The sequence below is a fragment of the Coregonus clupeaformis genome, chromosome 23 (genome assembly GCF_020615455.1).
Source record: "Coregonus clupeaformis isolate EN_2021a chromosome 23, ASM2061545v1, whole genome shotgun sequence".
In the NCBI taxonomy this organism is placed as follows: domain Eukaryota; kingdom Metazoa; phylum Chordata; class Actinopteri; order Salmoniformes; family Salmonidae; genus Coregonus; species Coregonus clupeaformis.
The window spans coordinates 27,474,583-27,500,891 of NC_059214.1; the positions used below are offsets into that span (position 1 = coordinate 27,474,583).

The 26,309-nt window shown below is 44.2% G+C and overlaps 1 protein-coding gene across 1 annotated transcript in view; it reads left to right on the plus strand.

Annotated features, from left to right (window-relative positions):
- The window catches only part of LOC121537017 (solute carrier family 49 member 4), a 59,762-nt gene extending 37,523 nt beyond the window's left edge, over positions 1 to 22,239 (plus strand). The window contains exons 6-9 of the mRNA XM_041844749.2: positions 1,507 to 1,574; positions 8,451 to 8,578; positions 10,503 to 10,685; positions 19,523 to 22,239. Coding sequence (XP_041700683.1) covers positions 1,507 to 1,574; positions 8,451 to 8,578; positions 10,503 to 10,685; positions 19,523 to 19,638 — 495 coding nt within the window. The 3' untranslated portion in view covers positions 19,639 to 22,239. The remainder of the gene's footprint in view (positions 1 to 1,506; positions 1,575 to 8,450; positions 8,579 to 10,502; positions 10,686 to 19,522) is intronic.
- The last annotated feature ends 4,070 nt before the right edge of the window (positions 22,240 to 26,309 follow it).

The window sequence follows — 26,309 nt, forward strand, 5'->3', positions numbered from 1 at the left end:
TGCCATCATGTCATGCTACACCCACGGGTAAGTGCCATGACTACTGGCTTAAAAGGCTCAGAAACAAGAGAAATTAAAGAAAAGCAAATAAATGAATGTGCCAGCAGCCTGAAGCCCTGGCTTCCACACCATACGTAACGTCAGCACGGAAACCATTTCCTGGTTATTGACACAGTAGTAACAACGTGCATGATTATTAAGCTGAGCATGGACAAATCAGGCCTGTATGGCTGCAGCTAGCACTGAGCATATTGCAGTTAATTAACCACACACACACACAATAAATGCTATGATCTTTTCCCTGACACTCAAATAGCATGCAGAACGATTTGCATTCAGCTTCACAAGTTGATATGAACATCAACATGAAATTAAGAACCTTTGTACCTTTTCAAGAAAGTTTCAGAAATGGCCTCTAGACCACGGATCTCTTCTGTGCATGATGCTTTATTTACATTCTGGTCTTGTCTTGTTTATACTCACATCTGGCCTCTCTCAACGTGGCTCTTCTTTTTTTCTACCGGAGTTATAGCGTAAGGTAGATTGATGTGAACCGCACTCAGTCGTCTTCACCTGGGTGTCAGATGCTGATTTAGAGCCTACTTTATTTACCTGCTGCCTGCTTCCCCAGAGAGGTGTGTGTGTGGGTGTGTGTGTGGATGACACTCCGTCTGTGATGCAGTCAGGCTCTCATGTTGATGCTGCAGCAGTAGACCCTGGTTTTATTTATTTATTTATTTACGGTATTTATTTTTGTGATTTAGCAGACGCTCTTATCCAGAGCGACTTACAGTTAGTGAGTGCATACAAACCCACAACCCTGGCGTTGCAAGGCCATTCCCTCCCCTACCCTGGACGACGCTGGGCCAATTGTGCGCCGCCCCATGGGTCTCCCAGTCGCGGCCGGCTACGACAGAGCCTGGATTCGAACCAGGACCTCTAGTGGCACAGCTAGCACTGCGATGCAGTGCCTTAGACCACTGCGCCACTCGGGACTGCGCCACACTGGTTCTAGTTCACTAGGGAACACTGTAGCAAAACCTTTTGCAACACAAATCTAACATCTCTCTTCCTATTGGGCAAGTTGTGGTAGTCTCCCTGTCTTACTCTGTTTTCTCCCTGCTGAACACGACCGTGGTCATAATGTCTGTCTTCTCTTCTCCGTCTCCATCTGTCAGAGCAGGCATTTGTCTGTGATTAATCATCACATTGACACCACCAGCCGTTTCCATTGACTCCCACCACTGTCAGAATACAGGGTTGCAATTTACCCTGGGCTTGATTGACAGGTTTCCCCAGTCTTCAGACACTGCCTACTCTCTGTCTAGCCTCGGTCCCCTGAGCCGTGTATGGCATGCTGAACATGGAATAATGCTCCTCTCTTTCTGTCTCTCGCTCTCACTTCCACGCTCTCTTCCTTGCTCTCTCGTTCTCTGTCAATACCTTCATTCTCTCTCGATCGCCTTTTATTTATCTCTCTCTCTCTGTCTGTCTCTCCCTCTCAAGGTGGATGCTGGCTGGATCGGGTTCTGGTCCATCATGGGCGGCTGTGTGTTTGGAGTGGCCATGGCCAGGTAAGCAACAGCAACAGCAAGTCATTTCCATGTGGTTTAGCATTGTAGCGTGACTTGACCTGAATGTGCCCACAGGTCCCGTGTAGCTCAGTTGGTAGAGCATGGCGCTTGCAACGCCAGGGTTGTGGGTTCGATTCCCACGGGGGGCCAGTATGAAAAATGTATGCACTCACTAACTGTAAGTCGCTCTGGATAAGAGCATTTGCTAAATGACTAAAATGTAAATGTAATAACCCCTGATGGGGTGCCAGATATTTTATGTCCTAAAAGGCCCAGGACAGTTTTCTGACTTAAGATATGTGGGCTTAACTCAGATTTTCTCCTATTGACATCACTGAATTAATTATGTGAACGTCTGGGTTGAGTGTGCTTATCTCAACTGTGAATCCAGCCCCTAGTTAGAGGTTGTCTGGAGTAGGCCCAGTACAGTCTGAAGTTGGGCTTGGACTGAGCCTGAATACCAACAGCTAGCTGTGTCCAGCGATGTGTGAGGCCTGTCTCATAATTTCAGCCCTAAACCATCTTCTTGGACCAGGTGAGCGGTCAAATTAGAGGGTAAGCATTTATCGTGAACGCCATACACTCACTTAGTATCTTCAGATTAAGTATGCATGAAAATATACGGCCCATGTTTGGTCGTAATAGCTTTGGCTCTGCCTCCAAGGCCTGTCAACAAGATTAGCAACTAGAAACCCATTGCTAAGCATGTTCACAGGAATAAATGGGTCTATTACTCTCTGTCTGCTTGTGCTGCATTCCAGTCTGGTTCTCTCACTTTCTTGAAACATTACTGTGTTTAGTGATATTGGAGGGGGTAGGAGTCTCAGGCTGTGTCCTAAATGTCTATGAGCTCTGGTCAAAAGTTGTCCACTACTTAGTGAAAAGGGTGCAATTTGGGATGTACCCGCCATCTCAAACCCCTTAGCTCACCTCATCCACTCCATCTCTCTTAGTGTATTAAATCCATGGTTGTTGTGATAGACTGAGGTGAGTAAGTGAATGCTAATGCAATGGGCCATGTGTCTCTAGCTGATGTATAGACTGACGCACCGTAGGCCCCAAACTGTGTACTCTGCAAAAGGAAGGGATCCGTCGTCCAGCTGACATATATATGTTAATCGCCCGGCCCAATCAGCACTTCCAGGCAGGGCCAAAGTCTCACAATGCTGTAATTAGGAAAACTAGTCCATAACTCTAGCCTTGATTCATGGAACTGTTCTGTTCTTGGTATATGCTGGAGTGGACTGGAGGCATCTAGGCTGACAAACAAACTATTGTGTGTGTTTTGTTTGTTACGTTAAGTATAGATCCAGAGTTAATATGGGTGGGTAAGGTTTGCTTATGTTTGTAACCTCAGTAGATGTTGATGTCATGGCAGAGAAACAGAAACTAACTCATTAAAGAGTGTCAGTCCCCCAGTTGATTGGCTTCCTTCTCACGTCTGACTTAATTGGGTGTCTGTTGGCGGTTAGCTTGGGGAGCTGATCTGAGCAGAGCGGTGCTTCGGGTGGGGTTGCGTTCCGTGTGTGTGTTTGTTTGGGTTTTGCGGTGATTGGTGATGTGTGTGTTGTGTTTGGGAAGCGCAGTAGCAGATGTTTACCTCTCTATAGTACTGGGTCCTTTGTGGCACCATTAATGATAATTTGCCTGGCGGTTTAGTGTTGATGGAGCTGCTGAGTTACAGTACAGAGTGCACACACACACCCTCCCGTGCCTGAACCTGAGTTATTACACACCCCTGTCTCACCTTACGCCACACAAACATCAGAGAGCAGCTTGCCATGGCAGCAGAAAAATAGCCCCATTAAAATGTTTTGCTGCAGGTGTTATGGTTGCAAATACTAAGTGGTTTGCTTCCCGGGAAGGCTTTGTGATAGCCAAACAAACACTCACTCCGCAACACACACAAACATGCTCCCTAATATTTTTTCTCCCCGAGATGCGCCCACTACTAGATGGATGGCAGTATTTGTCACTGTTGGGGCATTTGGCGATGGGTGCTCAGAGGTGTGTGTGTGTGTGTGTCAGAGACACGTTTGACAAATATTTATTTGTCGGCCAGCAGCTTGTGGTCAGGGTGAAACTGCTGCTTTAAGACCAGACCTGGAACAGAACAGAGCTGGTGGAAATTAATAATAATAATAACCACCTCCCATTATCCTTCATCAACCATTATCCCCACCATTATAAGCCAAGTCCCATTATCAACCTGAGGAGAGGTTGGGGGGAAGGGAAGGACGGAGAGGGAGGGTGAGCGAGGGGGGAGGGAGGGAGAGAGAGAGAGGGGGAGGGAGTTAGAGAGAAAGATGGAAGAGTTTTTAACCACACTAACTGCCACTAGAGACCTGAGAGATGATCAGGTATTTATCTTTAGATAAATGAGAGATAAACAATTAATTTAAAATGAGAAATGGAAATAACTGAATTTGTTTTGACAGGGATGGCCGTTGTTTCTCAGTAATATCATTACAGCCATCTATCAGACCGGTTTGTTCATTCAGTACATGCCCTTGTCTTGGTACAGAATGGAGACAAATAGACCCAGTAGTGATAATATCAAATGGAATCAGAATTGAATTAATCCTGCAGTTAGCCAGAGGAGAATGCGCAAAATGAAATCTGATGCCAGAGAAGAGTTAAGCGTCACTATCTTCTAGACAATAAATCTGACACAACTGTTATTGATGTGCTTTTAATTTAGACATTACCTCACAACAAGCTAGGCCTACAGTATGCTCCAGTCTTGTCAGCTGACATTGTAGGGCATAAAGGAGTCTTGAAATATGCTACTTAGAGGCATGCTGCATTTATTGCAGGTTTCAGTAAACAAATTAGATGTGAGAGGGGTGATAATAATTATGATACTGGTGGTGGTGGTGGTGTAGGGTAGTCGTTCTCAAACTTCTCCTCGGGGACCCCAGACATTTCACAATGTTGTTGTAGCCCTGAACTAACTCACCTGGCTTACCTATTCAAGGGCTTGATGATGGTTGACAAGTTGAATCAGGTGTGCTAGCTCTGGAATAGATCAAATAAATGGGTCCCCGAGGAGAGGTTTCGGAACCACTGGTGTAGGGGACCATTACCTGTGCTCCTCTAACCAGTGAGACAAGGGTTTGGCTGGGTGGAGGTGGAGTATAGGATATGATACTGGTGCTGGTTGAGTAGAGGACTTACAGTGGGGGAAAAAAGTATTTAGTCAGCCACCAATTGTGCAAGTTCTCCCACTTAAAAAGATGAGAGAGGCCTGTAATTTTCATCATAGGTACATGTCAACTATGACAGACAAAATGAGAAAAAAAAATCCAGAAAATCACATTGTAGGATTTTTAATGAATTTATTTGCAAATTATGGTGGAAAATAAGTATTTGGTAAATAACAAAAGTTTCTCAATACTTTGTTATATACCCTTTGTTGGCAATGACACAGGTCAAACGTTTTCTGTAAGTCTTCACAAGGTTTTCACACACTGTTGCTGGTATTTTGGCCCATTCCTCCATGCAGATCTCCTCTAGAGCAGTGATGTTTTGGGGCTGTCGCTGGGCACCACGGACTTTCAACTCCCTCCAAAGATTTTCTATGGGGTTGAGATCTGGAGACTGGCTAGGCCACTCCAGGACCTTGAAATGCTTCTTACGAAGCCACTCCTTCGTTGCCCGGGCGGTGTGTTTGGGATCATTGTCATGCTGAAAGACCCAGCCACGTTTCATCTTCAATGCCCTTGCTGATGGAAGGAGGTTTTCACTCAAAATCTCACAATACATGGCCCCATTCATTCTTTCCTTTACACGGATCAGTCGTCCTGGTCCCTTTGCAGAAAAACAGCCCCAAAGCATGATGTTTCCACCCCCATGCTTCACAGTAGGTATGGTGTTCTTTGGATGCAACTCAGCATTCTTTGTCCTCCAAACACGACGAGTTGAGTTTTTACCAAAAAGTTATATTTTGGTTTCATATGACATTCTCCCAATCCTCTTCTGGATCATCCAAATGCACTCTAGCAAACTTCAGACGGGCCTGGACATGTACTGGCTTAAGCAGGGGGACACGTCTGGCACTGCAGGATTTGAGTCCCTGGCGGCGTAGTGTGTTACTGATGGTAGGCTTTGTTACTTTGGTCCCAGCTCTCTGCAGGTCATTCACTAGGTCCCCCCGTGTGGTTCTGGGATTTTTGCTCACCGTTCTTGTGATCATTTTGACCCCACGGGGTGAGATCTTGCGTGGAGCCCCAGATCGAGGGAGATTATCAGTGGTCTTGTATGTCTTCCATTTCCTAATAATTGCTCCCACAGTTGATTTCTTCAAACCAAGCTGCTTACCTATTGCAGATTCAGTCTTCCCAGCCTGGTGCAGGTCTACAATTTTGTTTCTGGTGTCCTTTGACAGCTCTTTGGTCTTGGCCATAGTGGAGTTTGGAGTGTGACTGTTTGAGGTTGTGGACAGGTGTCTTTTATACTGATAACAAGTTCAAACAGGTGCCATTAATACAGGTAACGAGTGGAGGACAGAGGAGCCTCTTAAAGAAGAAGTTACAGGTCTGTGAGAGCCAGAAAACTTGCTTGTTTGTAGGTGACCAAATACTTATTTTCCACCATAATTTGCAAATAAATTCATAAAAAATCCTACAATGTGATTTTCTGGATTTTTTTTTCTCAATTTGTCTGTCATAGTTGACGTGTACCTATGATGAAAATTACAGGCCTCTCTCATCTTTTTAAGTGGGAGAACTTGCACAATTGGTGGCTGACTAAATACTTTTTTTTCCCCACTGTAGCTGTGGTCCTCTACCCAGAGAGGAGAGTGGTTGGCTGGGTAGGTGCAGGGCTGTAGTCTCTGGCACAGCCAGAGGAGAGTTGGAGCTGAGGGGAGCTAGTGGCAGATGGGTAGGAGCAGACGGCTTTGACTGGGGAAAGAGAGAGCAGACTGGGCTGGGAAGTGCTTGTCTGTCCATGCCAAAGCACCTACTTCCATGGCCCAGCAGCCCTGTAGTGTATACTTCCAAAAGGTACATAATACTATGTTAGGCAGACTCTGCTCTGTCCGTTCATGAATAGAAAGTCGATCCTAGATGTATTCTTCACTCAGACAGAACACTATGGGGGTCATACTATCAGACAGTCTGAGTGACATATGATTCGTAGCCACACACAGACAGTGCATCTATGAATGTCTAATCTAAAATGAACACACTGAAAATAAATGGTTTGAAGCTTAATAGTTTTGTTGGCTGTGAGGCTGTCCAAAACAGATTTCCCTTATGTTCCCCTGCTACAGTTCTATTGAACTCTGAGAGACTGTTTGACAAATTAAACATTTCCTGCGGGTGTTTTTTCACAAATAGTTATTTGTCGGGTTGAACAATTTTTCTGAAGCATCTTGTCTGAGCACAACAAAACAAAGGCAATTCGTGTCTTTCCACTACGAGCTTCAATATGTGCGATGTCGGACAGTTAGCGTCGCTGTGCTGGCAAATATACCCAGAGTCCAGGAGTAAACCTTGTCAGTAGGGTTGGGCGGGGTCCATATTTTCATACCGTCATACGGTTTCTGTACCATACCGGGGAATACAGTAAGAGCATACAAGGGGCTAACACTATTTCTAAAACGTATTGACACTATAAAAATAAAATACAATAAAAAAAAACTTGGCAACAGGGATCTTGATCCAAGAGGGGATTAAATGTCTTTGTTGTAACCAAGAAGCTTGATCTTGACATCTTGTTCTCCCGAGTGGCGCAGTGGTCTAAGGCACTGCGTTCGAATCCAGGCTCTGTCGTAGCCGGCCGTGACCGGGAGACCCATGGGGCGGCGCACAATTGGCCCAGCGTCGTCCAGGGTAGGGGAGGGAATGGCCGGCAGGGATGTAGCTCAGTTGGTAGAGCATGGTGTTTGCAACGCCAGGGTTGTGGGTTCGATTCCCACAGGGGGCCAGTATGAAAAAAAAAAAATAATAATGTATGCACTCACTAACTGTAAGTCGCTCTGGATAAGAGCGTCTGCTAAATGACTAAAATGTAAATGTAAATGTAGCCACTTAGCTAGAAAGTTAGCAAATCAAATGCATAGCTGGAGCCCTGAGCTGGATATCATTTATTTGACACATATTAGATTTCTTATAGTTATACTTAACTTATAGTTAAGCAGTGACGTAGCACGCACCCCCGCAGCTCTCGCGAGGTGGGGTTGCCCTCAACCCCAAAACTATTTACAAGAACAAAACATTTTTATATTTTGAAATACCCCTGTATATGGTATAAACGGTATATTGCCCAAACCTACTTGTCAGGAGGGATAATTCAACACATGGTGAGAGAGGAACGCTAAAACAGGCTTTGTCTGGACGCATAGGGTGCAGCACACATCAAATATCTGCCTGCTTGCTTCACAGTCACTGGTGATCTAAATGATATCAACTCATATCATGGTGTATCGCTGTAAGCTGTCACCAGTTGTAACCCAGGGATGGCTACATTCTCCTGACACCATGACTGCTTCCCTGTAATCGATGGTGACATGGAGGCACATAAGTCACGCTGAGACTTGTTTACACTCTTTGCTGTGGTTTGAAGCATGCCATGATTTGCATCATCATGATGATGTGGCGGGTGACACATTGCTTCTTGAAAGTCCAATATCTTGAAAACTTGACTCCTGACATGCAAAACATTTTGGGACTGTATCAACAGTGGACTAATGGAAGAAAATACCAAAATATAGTTTTTTAGTAGTTTTCCTTTAAGCCATTTTTGAAGCATACCAAATTAGGCTATGTTGTAAGCATTTCAGTTGATGTTTTGTTGTTGTTTCAATCAATCCTTTGATTGTTTCTATCTGTGTGCTCCAGGTTTACTACCTCCATCTCTGTCTCTCCCCAGGTTTGCAGACTCTATCCGGGGCATGCTGAAGCTCATCCTGGTCCTGATGATGGCTGGGGCTTCCCTGGCCTCCACTTGGTTCACACTCACCTGCCTGACTAGGCTCACACACCTACCCTCCACTGCAGGTAGGCCTAGTAGAGCACAGTTTCCATGTGGGGAGGTGGGCATTTACATGAATGCAGTGCAACTGGCATACACCCAGAGCATCCTAGAGGCCACAATGGATACTTCAATAGCAGACTTGTCCTTTAGATTGAGGAAGAGACGCATGGACCAAGTAAAGTAAGTACATCTCCTGTTTCTGTAGCGTGAGGCAGGTTGATGTAGAAGTACACCACCTGGACAGGACGCTAGTCTATCGCAGGGCCAAGCAGAGTATGACTCGGCCGGGGATCGAACTCCCAACCATCCAATCTCAGGGCGGATATGGACTGAGTTGCAGAAGCACATTAGCAGTTTCCCTTGAAACAAACAAACATATTTAACTTCACATTCACCAGCTCTAGCATTCTCATCCATCATAATATTTGTGCTTGGCATCAGTATTTTTTAAAATCCTTTTGCTTCTGGCTGACAGTGCCAAGCTAACAGACTCCAGGATTGCCCATCCACCTGGTGTAGTGTACGTGGGAGGCATTAGACATAGCTCTGGTAGCAGCCTCTACCTCTTTGTTATCCTTTTTTGAAATCCTCAGCATGTGCACTTATTCAATCAATAATAATCTGTATTTTTTACACAACTTCTTCACTGGTTTTGTTCTTCAACAACGTCTATTATCATTAATGTAAAAGTGATTCGCTGACAGCCTTGGGTCTTCCCTTGGACACATTCTCCACGGCTCTACTGCCATACTTCATCTAATGAAAAGTCTAAAATATTGTGATGAAGCAGCACCAGCCCCTGGTGATCAACTAGCTGCAACCTGGGAGAGACTGAGACATATGTAGTGGGAGGAACAGAGCAGCCGTGGGACCGTGGGACACTAGAGGTTGTCTGTGTTTGATACCAGTTTGTCATTAGAGCAGGATGGGGGTGGTTGAACAAAGGGATGATGGAAGAGAAGAGAGGAAGAGGGGATATTCATTCAGGATTTGATGACTGTGTCGTCGGTGCAGTTGCATCGCCTCAGTTCCTCTGTGACAGCGGCAAGCAGGCAGGGTCCTCTGAGGCAGCAGTGTGATTTAGAGCGGTGCTGGCTAATGAGGAGTTGATTTGGCCCAATCTGCAGTGATAAAGGAGACGGAGGAGACCGAGCCATGCTCTGTCCCAAATGACACCCTATTCCTTATATAGTGCACTACCATAGGGCTCTGGTCAAAAGTAGTGCCCTAAATAGGGAATAGGGTGCCATTTGGGATGCTGCAATGCTCTGCTCCACAGTGATGGCTTAATCTCCTCACCCACACCTGGGCTCAGCCTCAGAGCATCTGAGACCTCGATCAGTGGTGGCCAAGGCACACACACAGACACTGGGCGCACACACAAACACACGCATGCGTGCAAGCATATTGGGGACACATGCACACACACAGGCACACACGGGAGCCCGCACGCACATAGAAACACACACACACACTGGGGGAATCGGCCAGCCGCATATGGCACTTACCAACACAATTTGCCTCTTGCATTTGAACAGAAACATCCCTCTGTACCCTGAGAATAACTAGATGTAGTCAATCTCATGAAAACACTAGCTGCACAGCAGGGGGTATTGCCTGTGGTTTTTTCCCCAATCCACCACCCACTGTTAAACCACCATTGTCTTAGCTGGAATGACATTATGAGTAAGCTTTGATATGTAACAATGAGAACCTGGAGGCCTTCTCAGGGTGACACTGTTCTTATGGTCACACTAGACTAGTGTCATTTCACACTAGTTAAAGTGCCATATGTAAAATACTTTGACACCTATTGTTGTAAAATGGGCTTTATAAGTCAAATGTGATTGATTAAGCCCTGACTCCCTGTCCTCTGCTTTTTAAAATGTGATGATTGATTGATTGATTAATTGATTACCCCCCCGCCCCTCTCTGTCTTCCCCTCAGCCACCCTGTACACCTCCTGTATCCTGGTGGGCATCTTCATCAACAGTAGTGTGCCCATCTTCTTTGAGCTCTTCATCGAGACCGTGTACCCCGTGCCCGAGGGCATCACCTGTGGCGTGGTCACCTTCCTCGGTAACCTGGTCACCGGCTGCCTCCTCTTCTTCCTCACCTTCTACAGCACAGGTAAGACTGACAGGTAGAGCACAGCTACAACACAAAATAGAAAGAGATAGAAGTAGATAGGAGAGAGCTCTAGAGCCGTGGGTCAGATTCAAACCCAGTTGAAGAGGTCAGATGTGCCATCCATATCCACTGAGGATCATTTTCAATCTTAAGAAATAGATTCAAGAATTAGCTTCCCAGACTTATTAAGAAAAACGGTTTTATTTCTCACAGCCTGGTATTCATTATCTGGGTCTAGCGGAGGTTCATATACAGTGGGGAAAAAAAGTATTTAGTCAGCCACCAATTGTGCAAGTTCTCCCACTTTAAAAAGATGAGAGAGGCCTGTAATTTTCATCATAGGTACACGTCAACTATGACAGACAAAATGAGAAAAAAAAATCCAGAAAATCACATTGTAGGATTTTTAATGAATTTATTTGCAAAATATGGTGGAAAATAAGTATTTGGTAAATAACAAAAGTTTCTCAATGACACAGGTCAAACGTTTTCTGTAAGTCTTCACAAGGTTTTCACACACTGTTGCTGGTATTTTGGCCCATTCCTCCATGCAGATCTCCTCTAGAGCAGTGATGTTTTGGGGCTGTCGCTGGGCAACACGGACTTTCAACTCCCTCCAAAGATTTTCTATGGGGTTGAGATCTGGAGACTGGGTAGGCCACTCCAGGACCTTGAAATGCTTCTTACGAAGCCACTCCTTCGTTGCCCGGGTGGTGTGTATGGGATCATTGTCATGCTGAAAGACCCAGTCACGTTTCATCTTCAATGCCCTTGCTGATGGAAGGAGGTTTTCACTCAAAATCTCACGATACATGGCCCCATTCATTCTTTCCTTTACACGGATCAGTCGTCCTGGTCCCTTTGCAGAAAAACAGCCCAAAAGCATGATGTTTCCACCCCCATGCTTCACAGTAGGTATGGTGTTCTTTGGATGCAACTCAGCATTCTTTGTCCTCCAAACACGACGATTTGAGTTTTTACCAAAAAGTTATATTTTGGTTTCATCTGACCATATGACATTCTCCCAATCCTCTTCTGGATCATCCAAATGCACTCTAGCAAACTTCAGATGGGCCTGGACATGTACTGGCTTAAGCAGGGGGACACGTCTTGCACTGCAGGATTTGAGTCCCTGGCGGCGTAGTGTGTTACTGATGGTAGGCTTTGTTACTTTGGTCCCAGCTCTCTGCAGGTCATTCACTAGGTCCCCCCGTGTGGTTCTGGTATTTTTGCTCACCGTTCTTGTGATCATTTTGACCCCACAGGGTGAGATCTTGCGTGGAGCCCCAGATCGAGGGAGATTATCAGTGGTCTTGTATGTCTTCCATTTCCTAATAATTGCTCCCACAGTTGATTTCTTCAAACCAAGTTGCTTTCCTATTGCAGATTCAGTCTTCCCAGCCTGGTGCAGGTCTACAATTTTGTTTCTGGTGTCCTTTGACAGCTCTTTGGTCTTGGCCATAGTGGAGTTTGGAGTGTGACTGTTTGAGGTTGTGGACAGGTGTCTTTTACAACAAGTTCAAACAGGTGCCATTAATACAGGTAATGAGTGGAGGACAGAGGAGCCTCTTAAAGAAGAAGTTACAGGTCTGTGAGAGCCAGAAATCTTGCTTGTTTGTAGGTGACCAAATACTTATTTTCCACCATAATTTGCAAATAAATTCATTAAAAATCCTACAATGTGATTTTCTGGATTTTTTTTCCTCAATTTGTCTGTCATAGTTGACGTGTACCTATGATGAAAATTACAGGCCTCTTTCATCTTTTTAAGTGGGAGAACTTGCACAATTGGTGGCTGACTAAATACTTTTTCTCCCCACTGTATCATTTGTAAGCACAGCGTATTAAACAGAGGACAGACTATCTCTACCTCGCTTTCTCCATCATTTTCCTGGTTTGAACAGGAGCAGGTCTGGAGCCTGTAGAAATTAAAGTCAGTGGACCCAAAGCATTAGGCCTCCTCTCTGTGTGTGCATCCCAAATGGCACCCTATTTCCTATATAGTGCACTACTTTTGACCGGGCCCGGGTCAAAAGTAGTGCGCTATGAAGGGACTAGGGTGCCATTTGGGAAGAAACCCCTGTTTCTCTCCTCTGTTTGCTGAGCTCCATTCTGTTTGCAGAGCTCTTCTTTGTCTGATTAGCCTTAACTGGAAGGTTAGACAATCACAAAGTCACTAAGGTGGAATGATGAATAATGCTTTGAGAACTTGACAGGATTCCCCCCTCAAACACTTTTGAGTAAATAGATAGAAAATATTCATATTTCTGCGAACTGCATTACTATTCATGAGATTCACTGGGTCCCCCAGAGTACAGGTGGTGGATAGTCTGGCTGGTCCCCCAGAGTACAGGTGGTGGATAGTCTGGCTGGTCCCCCAGAGTACAGGTGGTGGATAGTCTGGCTGGTCCCCCAGAGTACAGGTGGTGGATAGTCTGGCTGGTCCCCCAGAGTACAGGTGGTGGATAGTCTGGCTGGTCCCCCAAAGTACAGGTGGTGGATAGTCTGGCTGGTCCCCCAGAGTACAGGTGGTGGATAGTCTGGCTGGTCCCCCAGAGTACAGGAGGTGGATAAGTCTGGCTGGTCCCCCAGAGTACAGGTGGTGGATAGTCTGGCTGGTCCCCCAGAGTACAGGTGGTGGATAGTCTGGCTGGTCCCCCAAAGTAGTGCAAGGTAATAGGGAATAGGGTGTTATTTGGGAGGTAGACACAGTGTCGACTGTCAACAGCCAGGCTGTGTCAGATGGAGATGTCTGTACTATAGGATCAGCAAACGGACACAGGCCTCAAAGTATACATTTTCCTCTTCAAGTCGGTGGTGGTGGTGGATGACAGCTTGGTGGATGTGTACAGAGGGGTCTGTCTGTGTGCTGGAGGCTGGAGGCTGGAGGCTGCCCATATGATGGGAACTGTGAAGGGAACAGTGTTGGCAGATTCCCACACTCTCTCCCTCTGACACCCAGGAAGATTAAACTGAGATGAGAGAGCTTTGGCACAGACAGTAGTGTGGTTTCTGTTACCCCTGGGTCTCTCGCTCTCTCTCTTCTGCTCTGAGTGATACTCCGACTGAGTGATGACAGAGGCTATACCCAGCTGAGCCTGGTCTAAGATCTATAGTTCGGGCCCAAGGCATCTTGAGTATCTGACTCTTGTGGTATTCCTGTGAGGACTGGACACTCTTGATGACTGCCAGTAATTCGGCCTTATAAAAGTAGAGCAGTTGGTGTTCCTCAGGGATCAGTGTTAGGAACAATTAATATGATATGTACATGTTCCTATAGGAATGCAGAGACCATTGGTTTACATGTTGTTGAGACAGCTAATTAAAAGGCAACAGTAAACATGTCGTCCCCCCACGAATGATGCCATTTTGTAAATGGTGGCTCTCTATGGCAAGACGCGTCATTCACCCAAGTTTCGTCAAAATCGGGCCAGTGCTGTCTGAGATACCGCGTGTGACGAACGTACTAACGGATGGAGACTATGACTAAATCCAGTTCCTGTTGTCTGTGTCCTGTTTATCAATCAATGGGGATGAACTGAGGATAACATTCCACCACCACAAAACAGAGATTTGTAAGGAATATGACAGTATGATAGCACAGGAGGTTGGTCGCACCTTAATTGGGGAGGACGGGCTCATGGTAATGGCTGGAGCGGAATAGGTGGAATGGTATCGAATACATCAACCACATGGTTTGATGCCATTCCATTTGCTCCGTTCCAGACATTATTATGAGCCATCCTCCCCTCAGCAGCCTCCACTTTATGATTGGGCTCCAATATTTTATTTTCTACCTCTAATTCATCCTTCATTCATTTCAGCCTTATACAGTAATTGATGTGGCATATGTGGTGGTGTGGAATTAAAAACGGAAGAATTCCATATAAATCTTTGCCTTTTCAAAATCAACCCCACTCCCTCCTACATTTTAAATTGGCAATCTCAGCCTGAAAGATGTTCATTTATTTTTTGGTTACAGTTGATTTTAAATTTCCATTCGCTGCTCACTGCCAAAAGAACAAATTCTGAAGTATCAATCTTTTTTTTTTTTTGAACTTATACGTCTATTTTAATATTGAAGGGTTGCAAGGGTCTCTGCTCAGCGGATCCCAACTTCCTTCTATTCCAGCAGGGTATTTAAGGGTGCCTCCCAAATGGCACCCTTTTCCCTATATAGGACTGAGTCTGTCTGAAAACATGAATGGAGACGATTCTGGCTGTATGAATACATGCAGCTGTTGGTACTTTAGATTTCATCGTCTCTGTGTGATTTAGCTATGGAGTGGTGGGTGGAATACAAAGTAGGGAGCCGTATTGTGAAGCGTAGCGTCAAAGATTCCTCGTCTGTGGAGGAGTTAGGGGTTGTGTGGGATTGGCGGCAATATCGTTGGGTTTGTTGTCAAGACTTCTACAAGGAAACAGAGCTGAAATAATTGGCACTTTTCTTTTTTGTCTTAAACTTAGTTTTTGTCATAAACTTTGCTGTATTTGTCTGAAATACAAAACTATGAGATTAATCACATGTTCTTTGGCATATCTGGAATTTGTAACCTTTTGTGAATGTTATGGAGGCATCGGAGACTGTAGCTCCATGTTGATCCATAACAAGCCTTTTGTTATGCAGTTGCACTTTTATTTCTGGGATGTTTTTGAATAATCATTGTGGGAACAGTTGACACTATAATCAAACACGTCCTATTAGAAATACACACAGTCATATTAAAATGACGGAACAGTCTTAATGTCTACCCACCCGGTCTGAATATTCTGACAGTAATAGAAAATCATTATTCAAATTTTGTTTCATTGAACATTTTATGATTTCATGTAATTTATTTCTGGCTAATGTCAGCCAATCAGCCAGCTCCATTCCCCTAAAAAACAGCTCTGTAAAGTTAGAATGAGAAGACATTTAACCAGCTCTCAAACGCTACGTCCATTTTAAACGCAGCATCATCGGCCACAATTAGGAATGATTGCGGTATGATAAGTGGCTTTGGCTCCTGATCCAGCGTTCATCCACCAAGCCCCTGTGTGTCTGCGTGTCTGTGTGTGTGTGTGGTGCCCCAGGGTGATAGCCAGAGGAAGAAGTGAAAACATAATTTAAATTGTCCTTTCTAACTGTCAGTTGGGGATTATCACTGAGCTACTGAAGCTATGATAGCCTGTGAGGAATTGCATCAGCGTATCTCTCCCCAGAGGCTCTTTCATTATTAATGTACAGAAAGGGAAAGGGATTTATGTCCACTCCTATTCCCCTGTGTATTGCTGTTCAAGCAACTTTCTACACACTGCAGCCCTGCCACTCCTCACTGATGATGTCAGTGGGACCATGACCGCTCGAGTTGCTTAGCCAAAATACATGTTGTTAGGCATACATAGACACATTAGCATTCATTCAGACTCCACACCCATTCACATATCTCTCCTCCCTTCTGTTCTCTTAGTCTCCTATCTAAATGGGTGATTCTGGGGCAGGCGGGCTGTGGAGACAGAGCGGTCAGAGAAACACAACTCCATTAACCTGCTTCCACACCACTGCCACACCACCAGGCAACAGGTTACTGAGCTAACCTGATTAATGACGGTGCTACTGCAGGATGAAACATCCTTTTCACTTCTTCTTTCATCTTCCACTGTGCTCTGGACCCACATATGTTCTCTCTGTCCACTGTGCTCTGGATCCACAGATGTTCTCTCTTTCTGTCCACTGTGCTCTGGACCCACAGATGTTCTCGCTCTCTGTCCACTGTGCACTGGACCCACAGATGTTCTCGCTCTCTGTCCACTGTGCACTGGACCCACAGATGTTCTCGCTCTCTGTCCACTGTGCTCTGGACCCACATATGTTCTCGCTCTCTGTCCATGCTTATAGAGAAGGACATTCAACAAGCACAGCACTTACACAAATGACTGATGATTGGCTGAGAGAAATTGATGATAAAAAGATTGTGGGGCCTGTTTTGTTAGACTTCAGTGCGGCTTTTGACATTATCGATCATAGTCTGCTGCTGGAAAAACGTATGTGTTATGGCTTCACTCCACCTGCTATATTGTGGATACAGAGTTACCTGTCTAACAGAACACAGAGGGTGTTCTTTAATGGAAGCCTCTCCAACATAATCCAGGTAGAATCAGGAATTCCCCAGGGCAGCTGTCTAGGCCCATTACTTATTTCAATCTTTACTAATGACATGCCACTGGCTTTGAATAAAGCCAGAATGTCTATGTATGCGGATGACTCAACACTATACATGTCAGCTACTACAGCGACTGAAATGACTGCAACACTTAACAAAGAGTTGCAGTTAGTTTCAGAGTGGGTGGCAAGGAATAAGTTAGTCCTAAATATTTCTAAAACTAAAAGTATTGTATTTGGAACAAATCATTCACTAAACTCCAAACCTCGATTAAATCTTGTAATAAATAATTTGGAGATTGAGCAAGTTGAGGTGACTAAACTGCTTGGAGTAACCCTGGATTGTAAACTGTCATGGTCAAAACATATTGATACAACAGTAGCTAAGATGGGGAGAAGTCTGTCCATAATAAAGCGCTGCTCTACCTTCTTAACAGCACTATCAGCAAGGCAGGTCCTACAGGCTCTAGTTTTATCGCACCTGGACTACTGTTCAGTCGTGTGGTCAGGTGCCACAAAGAGGGACTTAGGAAAATTGCAATTTGCTCAACACAGGACAGCACGACTGGCCCTTGGATGTACACAGAGAGCAAACATTAATAATATGAATGTCAATCTCTCCTGGCTCAAAGTGGAGGAGAGATTGACTTCATCACTGCTTGTGTTTGTGAGAGGTGTTGACATGTTGAAAGCACATGTCTGTTTGAACGACTGGCACACAGCTCAGACACCCATGCATACCCCACAAGACATGCCACCAGAGGTCTCTTCAACAGTCCCCAAGTCCAGAACAGACTATGGGAGGCACACAGTACTACATAGAGTCATGACTACATGGAACTCTATTCCACATCAGGTAACTGATGTAAGCAGTAGAATCAGATTTAAAAAAACAGATAAAAATACACTTTATGGAACAGCAGGGACTGTGAAGCAACACAAACATAGGCACAGACACATGTATACACACACATGATAACATACGCTCTATACACACACGTGCACATGGATTTTGTGTTGTAGATATGTGGTAGTGGAGTAGGGGCCTGAGGGCACACACTTTAATGTGTTGTGCAATCTGTTACGGATGTATTGTAATGTTTTTTTAAATGTATAACTGCCTTAATTTTGCTGGACCCCAGGAAGAGTAGCTGCTGCCTTGGCAAATAAAAATACCCACAGATGTTCTCACTCTCTGTGCTCTGGACCAATAGATGTTCTCTCTCTCTGGCTTCAGGAATAGGTTCTGATGTTCTTTAGTACGCTAGTGGAGACACCAATGAAAGGATAAGCAAGAAAAAGTATACTCTCTATCTCACCCTTATGTCCCCTTCCCCTCTGGATACTATGAATGTTCTCTGTGTACCCCGTTGTAGGTATAGGCAGCAACAATAAGTGAAAGAATAAGCCAAAAAGGCAATGCACCCTTGTCTGCTTCACCTTACCCTGGTGGAGAGGTGGATCTATCCTGGCTGACTCACTCTGAGATGTGCCAGAGGGCCAAATCATATAATTTACCCAAACAGGCCAAATGGCTGACCTAGCCGGAGTCTCACTTCTCACCCATCGATTGAGCCGCTCACTTCAGGGGCAATTGATCAACTGCATTATAGGACCGGGCAACTGAAATTGAAATGCTCTGCAGGGGGAATTAAGATGCATGCTCCACTCAGTTCGGTGTGTTTTGACCTCATTTCTCTATATTTAGTCCTGCTGGTTCCTGCTGGTTCTTTATCAGGGCCCTGCCAGCTGCTAAAGGGCTGTCATCTTCTACCTTATCAGGCCGTATGGTTCCTGTTTTAGTGGTAGGGGTGCTGGGCACCCCGCTCAGTTTCTCTCTCTCTTTTAGTCTCTCTCTCTCTCTCTCTCTCTCTTTCTGTCTCTCTGTTTCTCTCTCACACTCTCTCTCTAGTGACTGTCTTTCTCTTTCTCTGTATTCTGTCTCTTTCTCTCTCGTTCTCTCTCTCCCCCCACGCACACCTCTGCATCATGTTGAGAGGGCATGCCTAGTGATGTGCAGCTGAAAGGAGACCTATCGATTTCTTCCTGGGGCAGTAACAGGAAGTAATGTGTGCGTCAAGGTGTATGTTGCTCTACGTGTGCGTGTTTGTGTGTGTGGGAGTTGATGTGTATAGGTGGAAATAGAACCATGGCTCACACCAATTAGTCCCACTCTCCACATGGCCTTCCATTACCTCTTCATTACATGACTGCTGAGCTTTTTAGCTAGGGCCACTGGAGCTTGAACAGCAAAACAGGAGGGAAAATAAAAACGTAGAGGTTCAAGTTTAGTTCAACGCTGAAGGGGAAAACAGGCCATTACTTACATTATTTAGATGCATGACACCAAGTTCAGCCAATTTCTGAACGATTTCACCCTCTAGGCTATACATTGCGTGATTAGGGCTTGTTTTGAGTTAACGGACATGAATAACTTCCACACATTATACTATTAGAACACATTATACTACTACTACTGCATGTCATCAGTTCGGTTTATACACAGTCATGAAGTCAATACTTTATCTATGTGATTGGTTATTCTTGACATCAGTTATAAAGGTCATTGTGATGTTGATGTACAGTAGTGTACCGATGATGACTTGCCTGCAGTGAGCATAGAGGTACAGATGTAATGAGTAACCTTCAATGATGAGTTACCTACATCTAATGAGCCTTTTCCATCTCTCCTCAGAGTTGTCGTGGCTGAACTGGTGTCTGACGGGCTCCTGTGCCTTCAGCCTTGTGCTCATCCTCTTCTTCAGGGAATCCTACGACCGCCTCTACCTAGACGTCTTTGTCTCAGTCTGACAGACAACACACAAAAAGACTGGAACAAGGAGGAGAACAAAGACTGGAACATTTGAAAAAAACACACTGCACAAAGAAGAAGAGGAAGAAAAAAGAGATATAGGAAGCCCAACATTGCGCTCTTTTACGTTTTATTCAGTATAACTGTAGTTGTAAACATGTAATATGACGGTGGTCGGTGATTCATTGTGATTTCCTTGTAGCCAATGAGAAGCGCCAGACAAGGGCCTCAGACAGAGTCATTAATGTTAACTCTTTATAAGTGTCGGTTTGGCCTGTTGGTCCTCTGATGCAGCATCGGCTTGTCTTTTTTTATAATGTAAACTACAGTTGAACCTGGTCATGGCATGATGAGGGACTGTTGTTGTCTAAAGATGCACTCTGTGGCAGGTGGTTTCCCTGTGGCCTGGCTATCCTCTGATCTTCATGAGGAAAGAGAAGCCTGATTGGCTGAGTAGCTCTAGCAGCCGATCAGCAGGCCCCACCGTGCCAGTCTGTGCTAACAAGGGACCGCATAGCATTTTAGTCTGCTGGTTATGAATTGCAGGGGGGTAAAACTGTCAAACTAAGCTGTTCTGTAAATGACCTGTGATATTACGCGTCTTTTAATAGTGACATGTGGTCACCTTTTTTTACTTTATCTCCCTCTCTCAAGACTTATTATGCAAGACATTTTTTCTCCCTAAGGGATTTAATTGATTGGAAGCCGCGCTGGTGCCTGCCAGTGTCGTGAGCTATGATTGGACACCACCCTGGTGCACGCCAGAGTGTGTCTCTCTCGGCATGCAAAGTCAGCGCTTTTAACTCTCGTCTCTGTGTGTGTCGAGGCTCTACTGCGTGAGTCTCATGGTGTTACCACACAATCCGTTTTAATGAGCAGTTCAGAATAAGGAAGTAGGAAGTAAGTTTTAACATTAAATATTTCTACATTATTATAACAGATATTTATTTATTGAGGGATAAGAACACTAACACAGTTGATACAGAGACAAATACAAAGACTCTGTAATGAAATATGTGAATACCGCTGTTGCACAGCTGAGACTGTGGTTGATTCTGTATGGAAACCACAAACTATTAAGTCACTTGACCAGGATGCTGCTCTACATTTAATGCACAACGTTCACCAGCAGGAGTCACTGTGCTGAGGACACAGACAACAAGAGGCAGGTAGTGGTTCGGTAAGCAGCGCCTTCCCTTGCCTGGACGGTCAGGGATGGACTTGGAGGGGATGCTTACCTTCCCACAGAGAAAAAACACAGATATTGAACTGATGTCCAACTGACGTCCAACAGGAAAAAGAGGGGAACGGGAAGGAACCACCTCTGCTCAGATTGGGGAGTGACCGGTCCTGTAAGGCACTTCTCTACAAGGGACTGTAACTGGGAACTGACTTTTCAACATGAGTGGCATACCCCCTGCCCCTGTACAAGTGGGGCTAATCCCCAAAACCACTCACCAACTCCCATAACTCGGCTGTGCCACAGCCAACCACAGAAAAAATATGTTTTCCCTGGGGGATACTATATACAGTATGTATGTACTGAATGGCGCTTGGCTTTTCCTTTGTCCTTGTAAAACATGTTTTACTCTCCCTGTACAGAAAGGGTTTTTCTCTTTACCTAGTGGGGTCGTTCCACCAATTCGGTGCCTTTTGAGAACTGTAACTTGGTGTAAAACAATAACATGAATTTCACCTGATTTGAACATTCTGTCAGAGCACATGTTCAGCTTCATAAAAACAAATTTTCCCATCTCAAGAGGGTAAATAAAAAAAATACTATAGTAAGTGCCAAATAAAGTAACAGGGTTGACCGTAACTGGGTTGACCGTAGCAGGGTTGACGAGTTCATCTTAAATCAGCCAGGGGGAATGGAAGCTTGTTGTGTGCAAAACAGGGAGTGGCAATTGAATGCATACTTTTTTTTTAAACATTGTTAACACATTTCTAGCCTGTCTATCTATGGGTAACAGGGTTGACATGTTATGCTTGACCTGCTCAGAGTCGAACCATCTCACCTGCTTTTACACTATGATTTGGCTATTAGATAAAATAACTAGGGCTTTACAATGATGGTGAGAACCTTTTGGGGTTAAGTGGGTTAAAATCTTCCTAGAAGTCACAGAGGGTGCACGGAGGGACTTGTCAAAATGCTGAATTTTGGCACTTAATCCAGTCTTTATTTATTTATTTATTCATTCAGATTGATTCAATGCTCCATGTTGTCTATGTTAAAGGGCACTTCATTTAATATAATTCGATATTGGTGCACAATTTCTACTTAAAATATCAACGGGACGCCAAAGGCACTCTTTTCGTGGAACGACCCAGTGATGGAACACTTTATCTTTATGCTCTTTACCTTCAATACCTTGTGACATGTTGCCTTAATTACCTGTGATCTGTGCATTCTGTCCTCTCCACCCAGTCTGTGACAATGAGGTAGTCTGTATATGTATGTGGACAGTAGTGAAACTCGTTCTATTACACTGCTTATCATGTGTTCCCGGGTTGGGGGTATAGATGTTCTTGTCCTGTGAAAACAAAAACAAATGTATGTGAGATTTTAAGCACCTTATTAAAAATACATTTTGAAATACCGTTTATCCACTCTTCTCTTCTCCTCTATCATCCACACTTCTCTTCTCCTCCATCATCCACTCTTCTCTTCTCCTCCATCATCCACTCTTCTCTTCTCCTCTATCATCCACTCTTCTCTTCTCCTCTATCATCCACTCTTCTCTTCTCCTCCATCATCCACTCTTCTCTTCTCCTCTATCATCCACTCTTCTCTTCTCCTCCATCATCCACTCTTCTCTTCTCCTCTATCATCCACTCTTCTCTTCTCCTCCATCATCCACTCTTCTCTTCTCCTCTATCATCCACTCTTCTCTTCTCCTCTATCATCCACACTTCTCTTCTCCTCCATCATCCACTCTTATCCTCCCCTTCATTTTCCATTTCACAATGAATACAACTGTAGACCAAGCGTAAAAGTACAAAAAACTGCAGGACATTTCACCTTCTTTTCTTCCAGGAAATGTAAGCTCTCATTTCCCCATTTCCAGTTAATTAAACAAATCAAGATCAACATATATGACCACACTAGTGTAAAGTCCATGAAGACGCCTATTCCCTCTAGAAGACACACACACACACACTGCGTTGCATATACACACATATATGTGCACACACACACACACTCACACACAAGACCCTCTCCCAGCTGTGCATGAAGTCATTTGTAGGCTATCATCAGGGCTGAGTATTGGACTCTGGGGTCCCCATGCATGCAATGTGAGGTGGCCTGCTCCGGCTCATTCTGACTCACTGGCTCTCTGGATACACTAGATGCTATGATTGATTTTAGTTGCAGAGATTCTCTCTTTCTCTCTCGCTCTTGTTTCTCTCTCCTCGATGGAGAGATTTGTTCTCTGACCCATAGGCATGTGTTTGTCTGATTGATCTCTCTCCTAACCCCTCTTCTGTCAGGTGTTGGAGTTGAGTAAAGCACAGAGTGCAAGATGTTCTCAAAGACAAGAGAGAACAGCTACTAAGAAGCTATATGTCCCAGATCTGTTTGTGCTGTCTTGCCAACTTCTTGTGACAAAGACCATACGAGTTAGCAAGACAGCACAAACAGATCTGGGACCAGGCTATGGTGCAGCACAGCATTGCATCATGACTCGTGGTTTGGATAAGCATTTGTTTGGGTGTGCCTCAGCCTGGATCAGAACACGCAATACACAGTGCTCATGACCCAGGGGGTGAACTGGAATGTAATAGTACTCTAATGTTAGTTCTCACACTGTCCTCTGTGGCAGTGGTTCCCAAACTGTGGCTCGTGGCAGGTGTCCAGGTGGGTTGCGGGATGACATTGCCCAAATGTTTTTAGGAATACATTTTAGGGATAGAAAAACGCTTTCAGTGTAAACTTAAATGACTAAAACCAGATAGAAAGTATGTAGAAAATATAATGGACCTATATATTTTTCAATAATAGCCTATAGTCTTTGAGAATTTAAAATAAACAAAATAAAAGGCCCCCATTGATTTTGTTATATTTGAGCATAAGAACATAGCATTAGCCATGTCAACATGCGTAGGATTGTAGGAAATTAGCTTAAAAACTGCAATATTTTCTCTCAAGTTCTATGGCAAAATGTGTAGAATTGCAGGAAATTGGCTTTAAAACTGCAACAGTTTAGCTTTGAACCTGCAAATATTTTTTACTTATTCTTTGGTCTGTGTATGTTTTTTCCACCGCTCAACCCTTATGGTGGGTCACGACTCAGACACTTCAATTGGTGGGTCATGAAGCAAGGAAGTTTGGGAACTCCTGCTCTATGGGAATAGAGAGGTCCTCAGTCAAACACACAAGTATTTAGCTTTTAGGGTAGTTGGATTGCAGTTCATTGCATCAGTGCAGAGAGCAAGAATAGTATTTATACTGTAGTGTAGTAAGCTTAGAAGCAGAAAGCGTAACGTCTTACTGCTAAGTGGAAAGTTGAAAAAAAGACAGCAACCATGTTTTCTTGTCAGAGAGAGAGATAGGGCAATGATGCATACAGTTTCAATTGTTCAGGAAAACAAAACACAACAATTTGCCTGTTTAACACACACACACAACACAAACACGTCTTTGTTGTTGACAGCAGGTCTGTTGGGAGCAGAGAAGCCTGTTGGAAACAATAGTTTTCATTCTCTGACAAGCAATTTGGTGATTTTCTTTTTGGCTTTGTTCTCTGTCTTTCTATTCCCCAGTTGTTGTTCCTGTCTGTCATAGACTTTGAGACCAAACGGCTGGCTGGTAGAAAATAGGCCTCCCTGTCTGTCCAGGTGACATTTTTATACCCCATAATTTGTGTTCCATTCCAACTGCCACTCTTCACATCTCTGTGTTGTGTTTCTTTTATGATATCGGTAGTTTTCCCCCCCTTATTTTCTATGAAAAGAATGCTTTGCTTCCCTCCATCCTTGGCAAGCATGCAAGTCTCCTGTGTCTCTGTCTCCTTGGCACTCCCTTAGCTACAGTATGTGTCTTAACTGAAAACCCTGGATTATGAAAAATGGGCTGCACTTTCAAGTGGCTCATTTAGCATAAATGCTATCATATTGGCTGTTACTTATCTTCTACATATTACTGGGCTGTAGTGTTGATGAGGATGGATGGGTTTATGGGCCGGAGCTACAAGCTGCATGACAGCTGGATCCTAATTGGAGTATCCATCATCAGTGACTGAGGTGTATACACATACACACACACACACACCATCATAAGTGACCTTGAGGTGTTCCGTGACGTGTGTCTGGTACCCTCTATCCTTTGGGGACGTATCTTTAAATAAATCCCAACATGTATACAATTTTAACCAGAAGACTGTTGGATGGAGGGATAAGGGAGACATAGGAGGAGGAAACAGACGGCCTTGTAGGGATGTGTGTGAGGGGAATACTTGGAAGTAGATTAGCAGCTGGCAATATATAAAGAAATTCCAGGCCCCATATTCATAAAGTGTCTCAGAGTACCTCATCTAGGATAAAATCACCTAGTCTTATTCATTATGATCTAAAAGGCAAAACTGATCCCAGATCAGCACTCCTACTCTGATACGCGTTATGAATATGAGCCCAGATGATAGACATTTTAGATTTACATTTTATCCAGAGGGACTTACAATTACTGCATTAATCTTAAGATAGCTAGACAACCACATATCACAGCCTAATTTCGTCGGGGCATGGACTCTACAAGATGTCAAAAGTGTTCCACAGGGATGTTGGCCCATGTTGACTCCAATGCTTTCCACAGTTGTGTCAAGTTGGCTGGATGTCCGTTGGTTGGTGGGCCATTCTTGATACACATGGGAAACTGTTCAGCAAAAAACCCAGCAGCATTGCGGTTCTTGACACAAACCGGTGCGCCTGGCACCTACTACCCTACCAGTTCAAAGACACTTAAATATTTTGTCTTGCCTATTCACCCTCTGAATGGCACACATACACAATCCATGTCTCAATTGTCTCAAGGCTTAAATATCCTTCTTTAACCTGACTCCTCCCCTTCATCTACACTGATTACCTCGACTAACCTGTTCCCCCGCACATTGACTCTGTACCAGTACCCCCTGTACATAGCCTCGCTACTGTTATTTTACTGCTGCTCTTTAATTATTTGTTTTACTTATCTGTTTTTTACTTAACACTTATATTTCTTAAAACTGCATTGTTGGTTAAGGGCTTGTAAGTAAGCATTTCACTGTAAGGTCTACACTTGGCGCATGTGCCAAATACAATTTGATTTGATTGAAGTGGATTTAACAGGTGAAATCAATAAGAGATCATAGCTTTCACCTGGATTCACCTGGTCAGTCTGTCATGGAAAGATCTTATTGTTTTGTACACTCAGTGTACAGTGTCAACGTTTATGATCACTATGTTTGATGTACAGTTACAAGATGACATGGCATTATACCCTGTGTTTCCCTGAACAGAATTAGCCTATGTTTGTTGTATTGTGAAGACAATTTGCCATGGACCATGCTGCTGAATGCACTCATGACTCCACTCAAAAGGTCAATTCAGAAGTAATGTGCTAAGGTGAAAGATATTTTGTGGATTAAGTTGTCAATGACAAACAACATTCTGTTTTTCCTGTCCACCCAAAAAA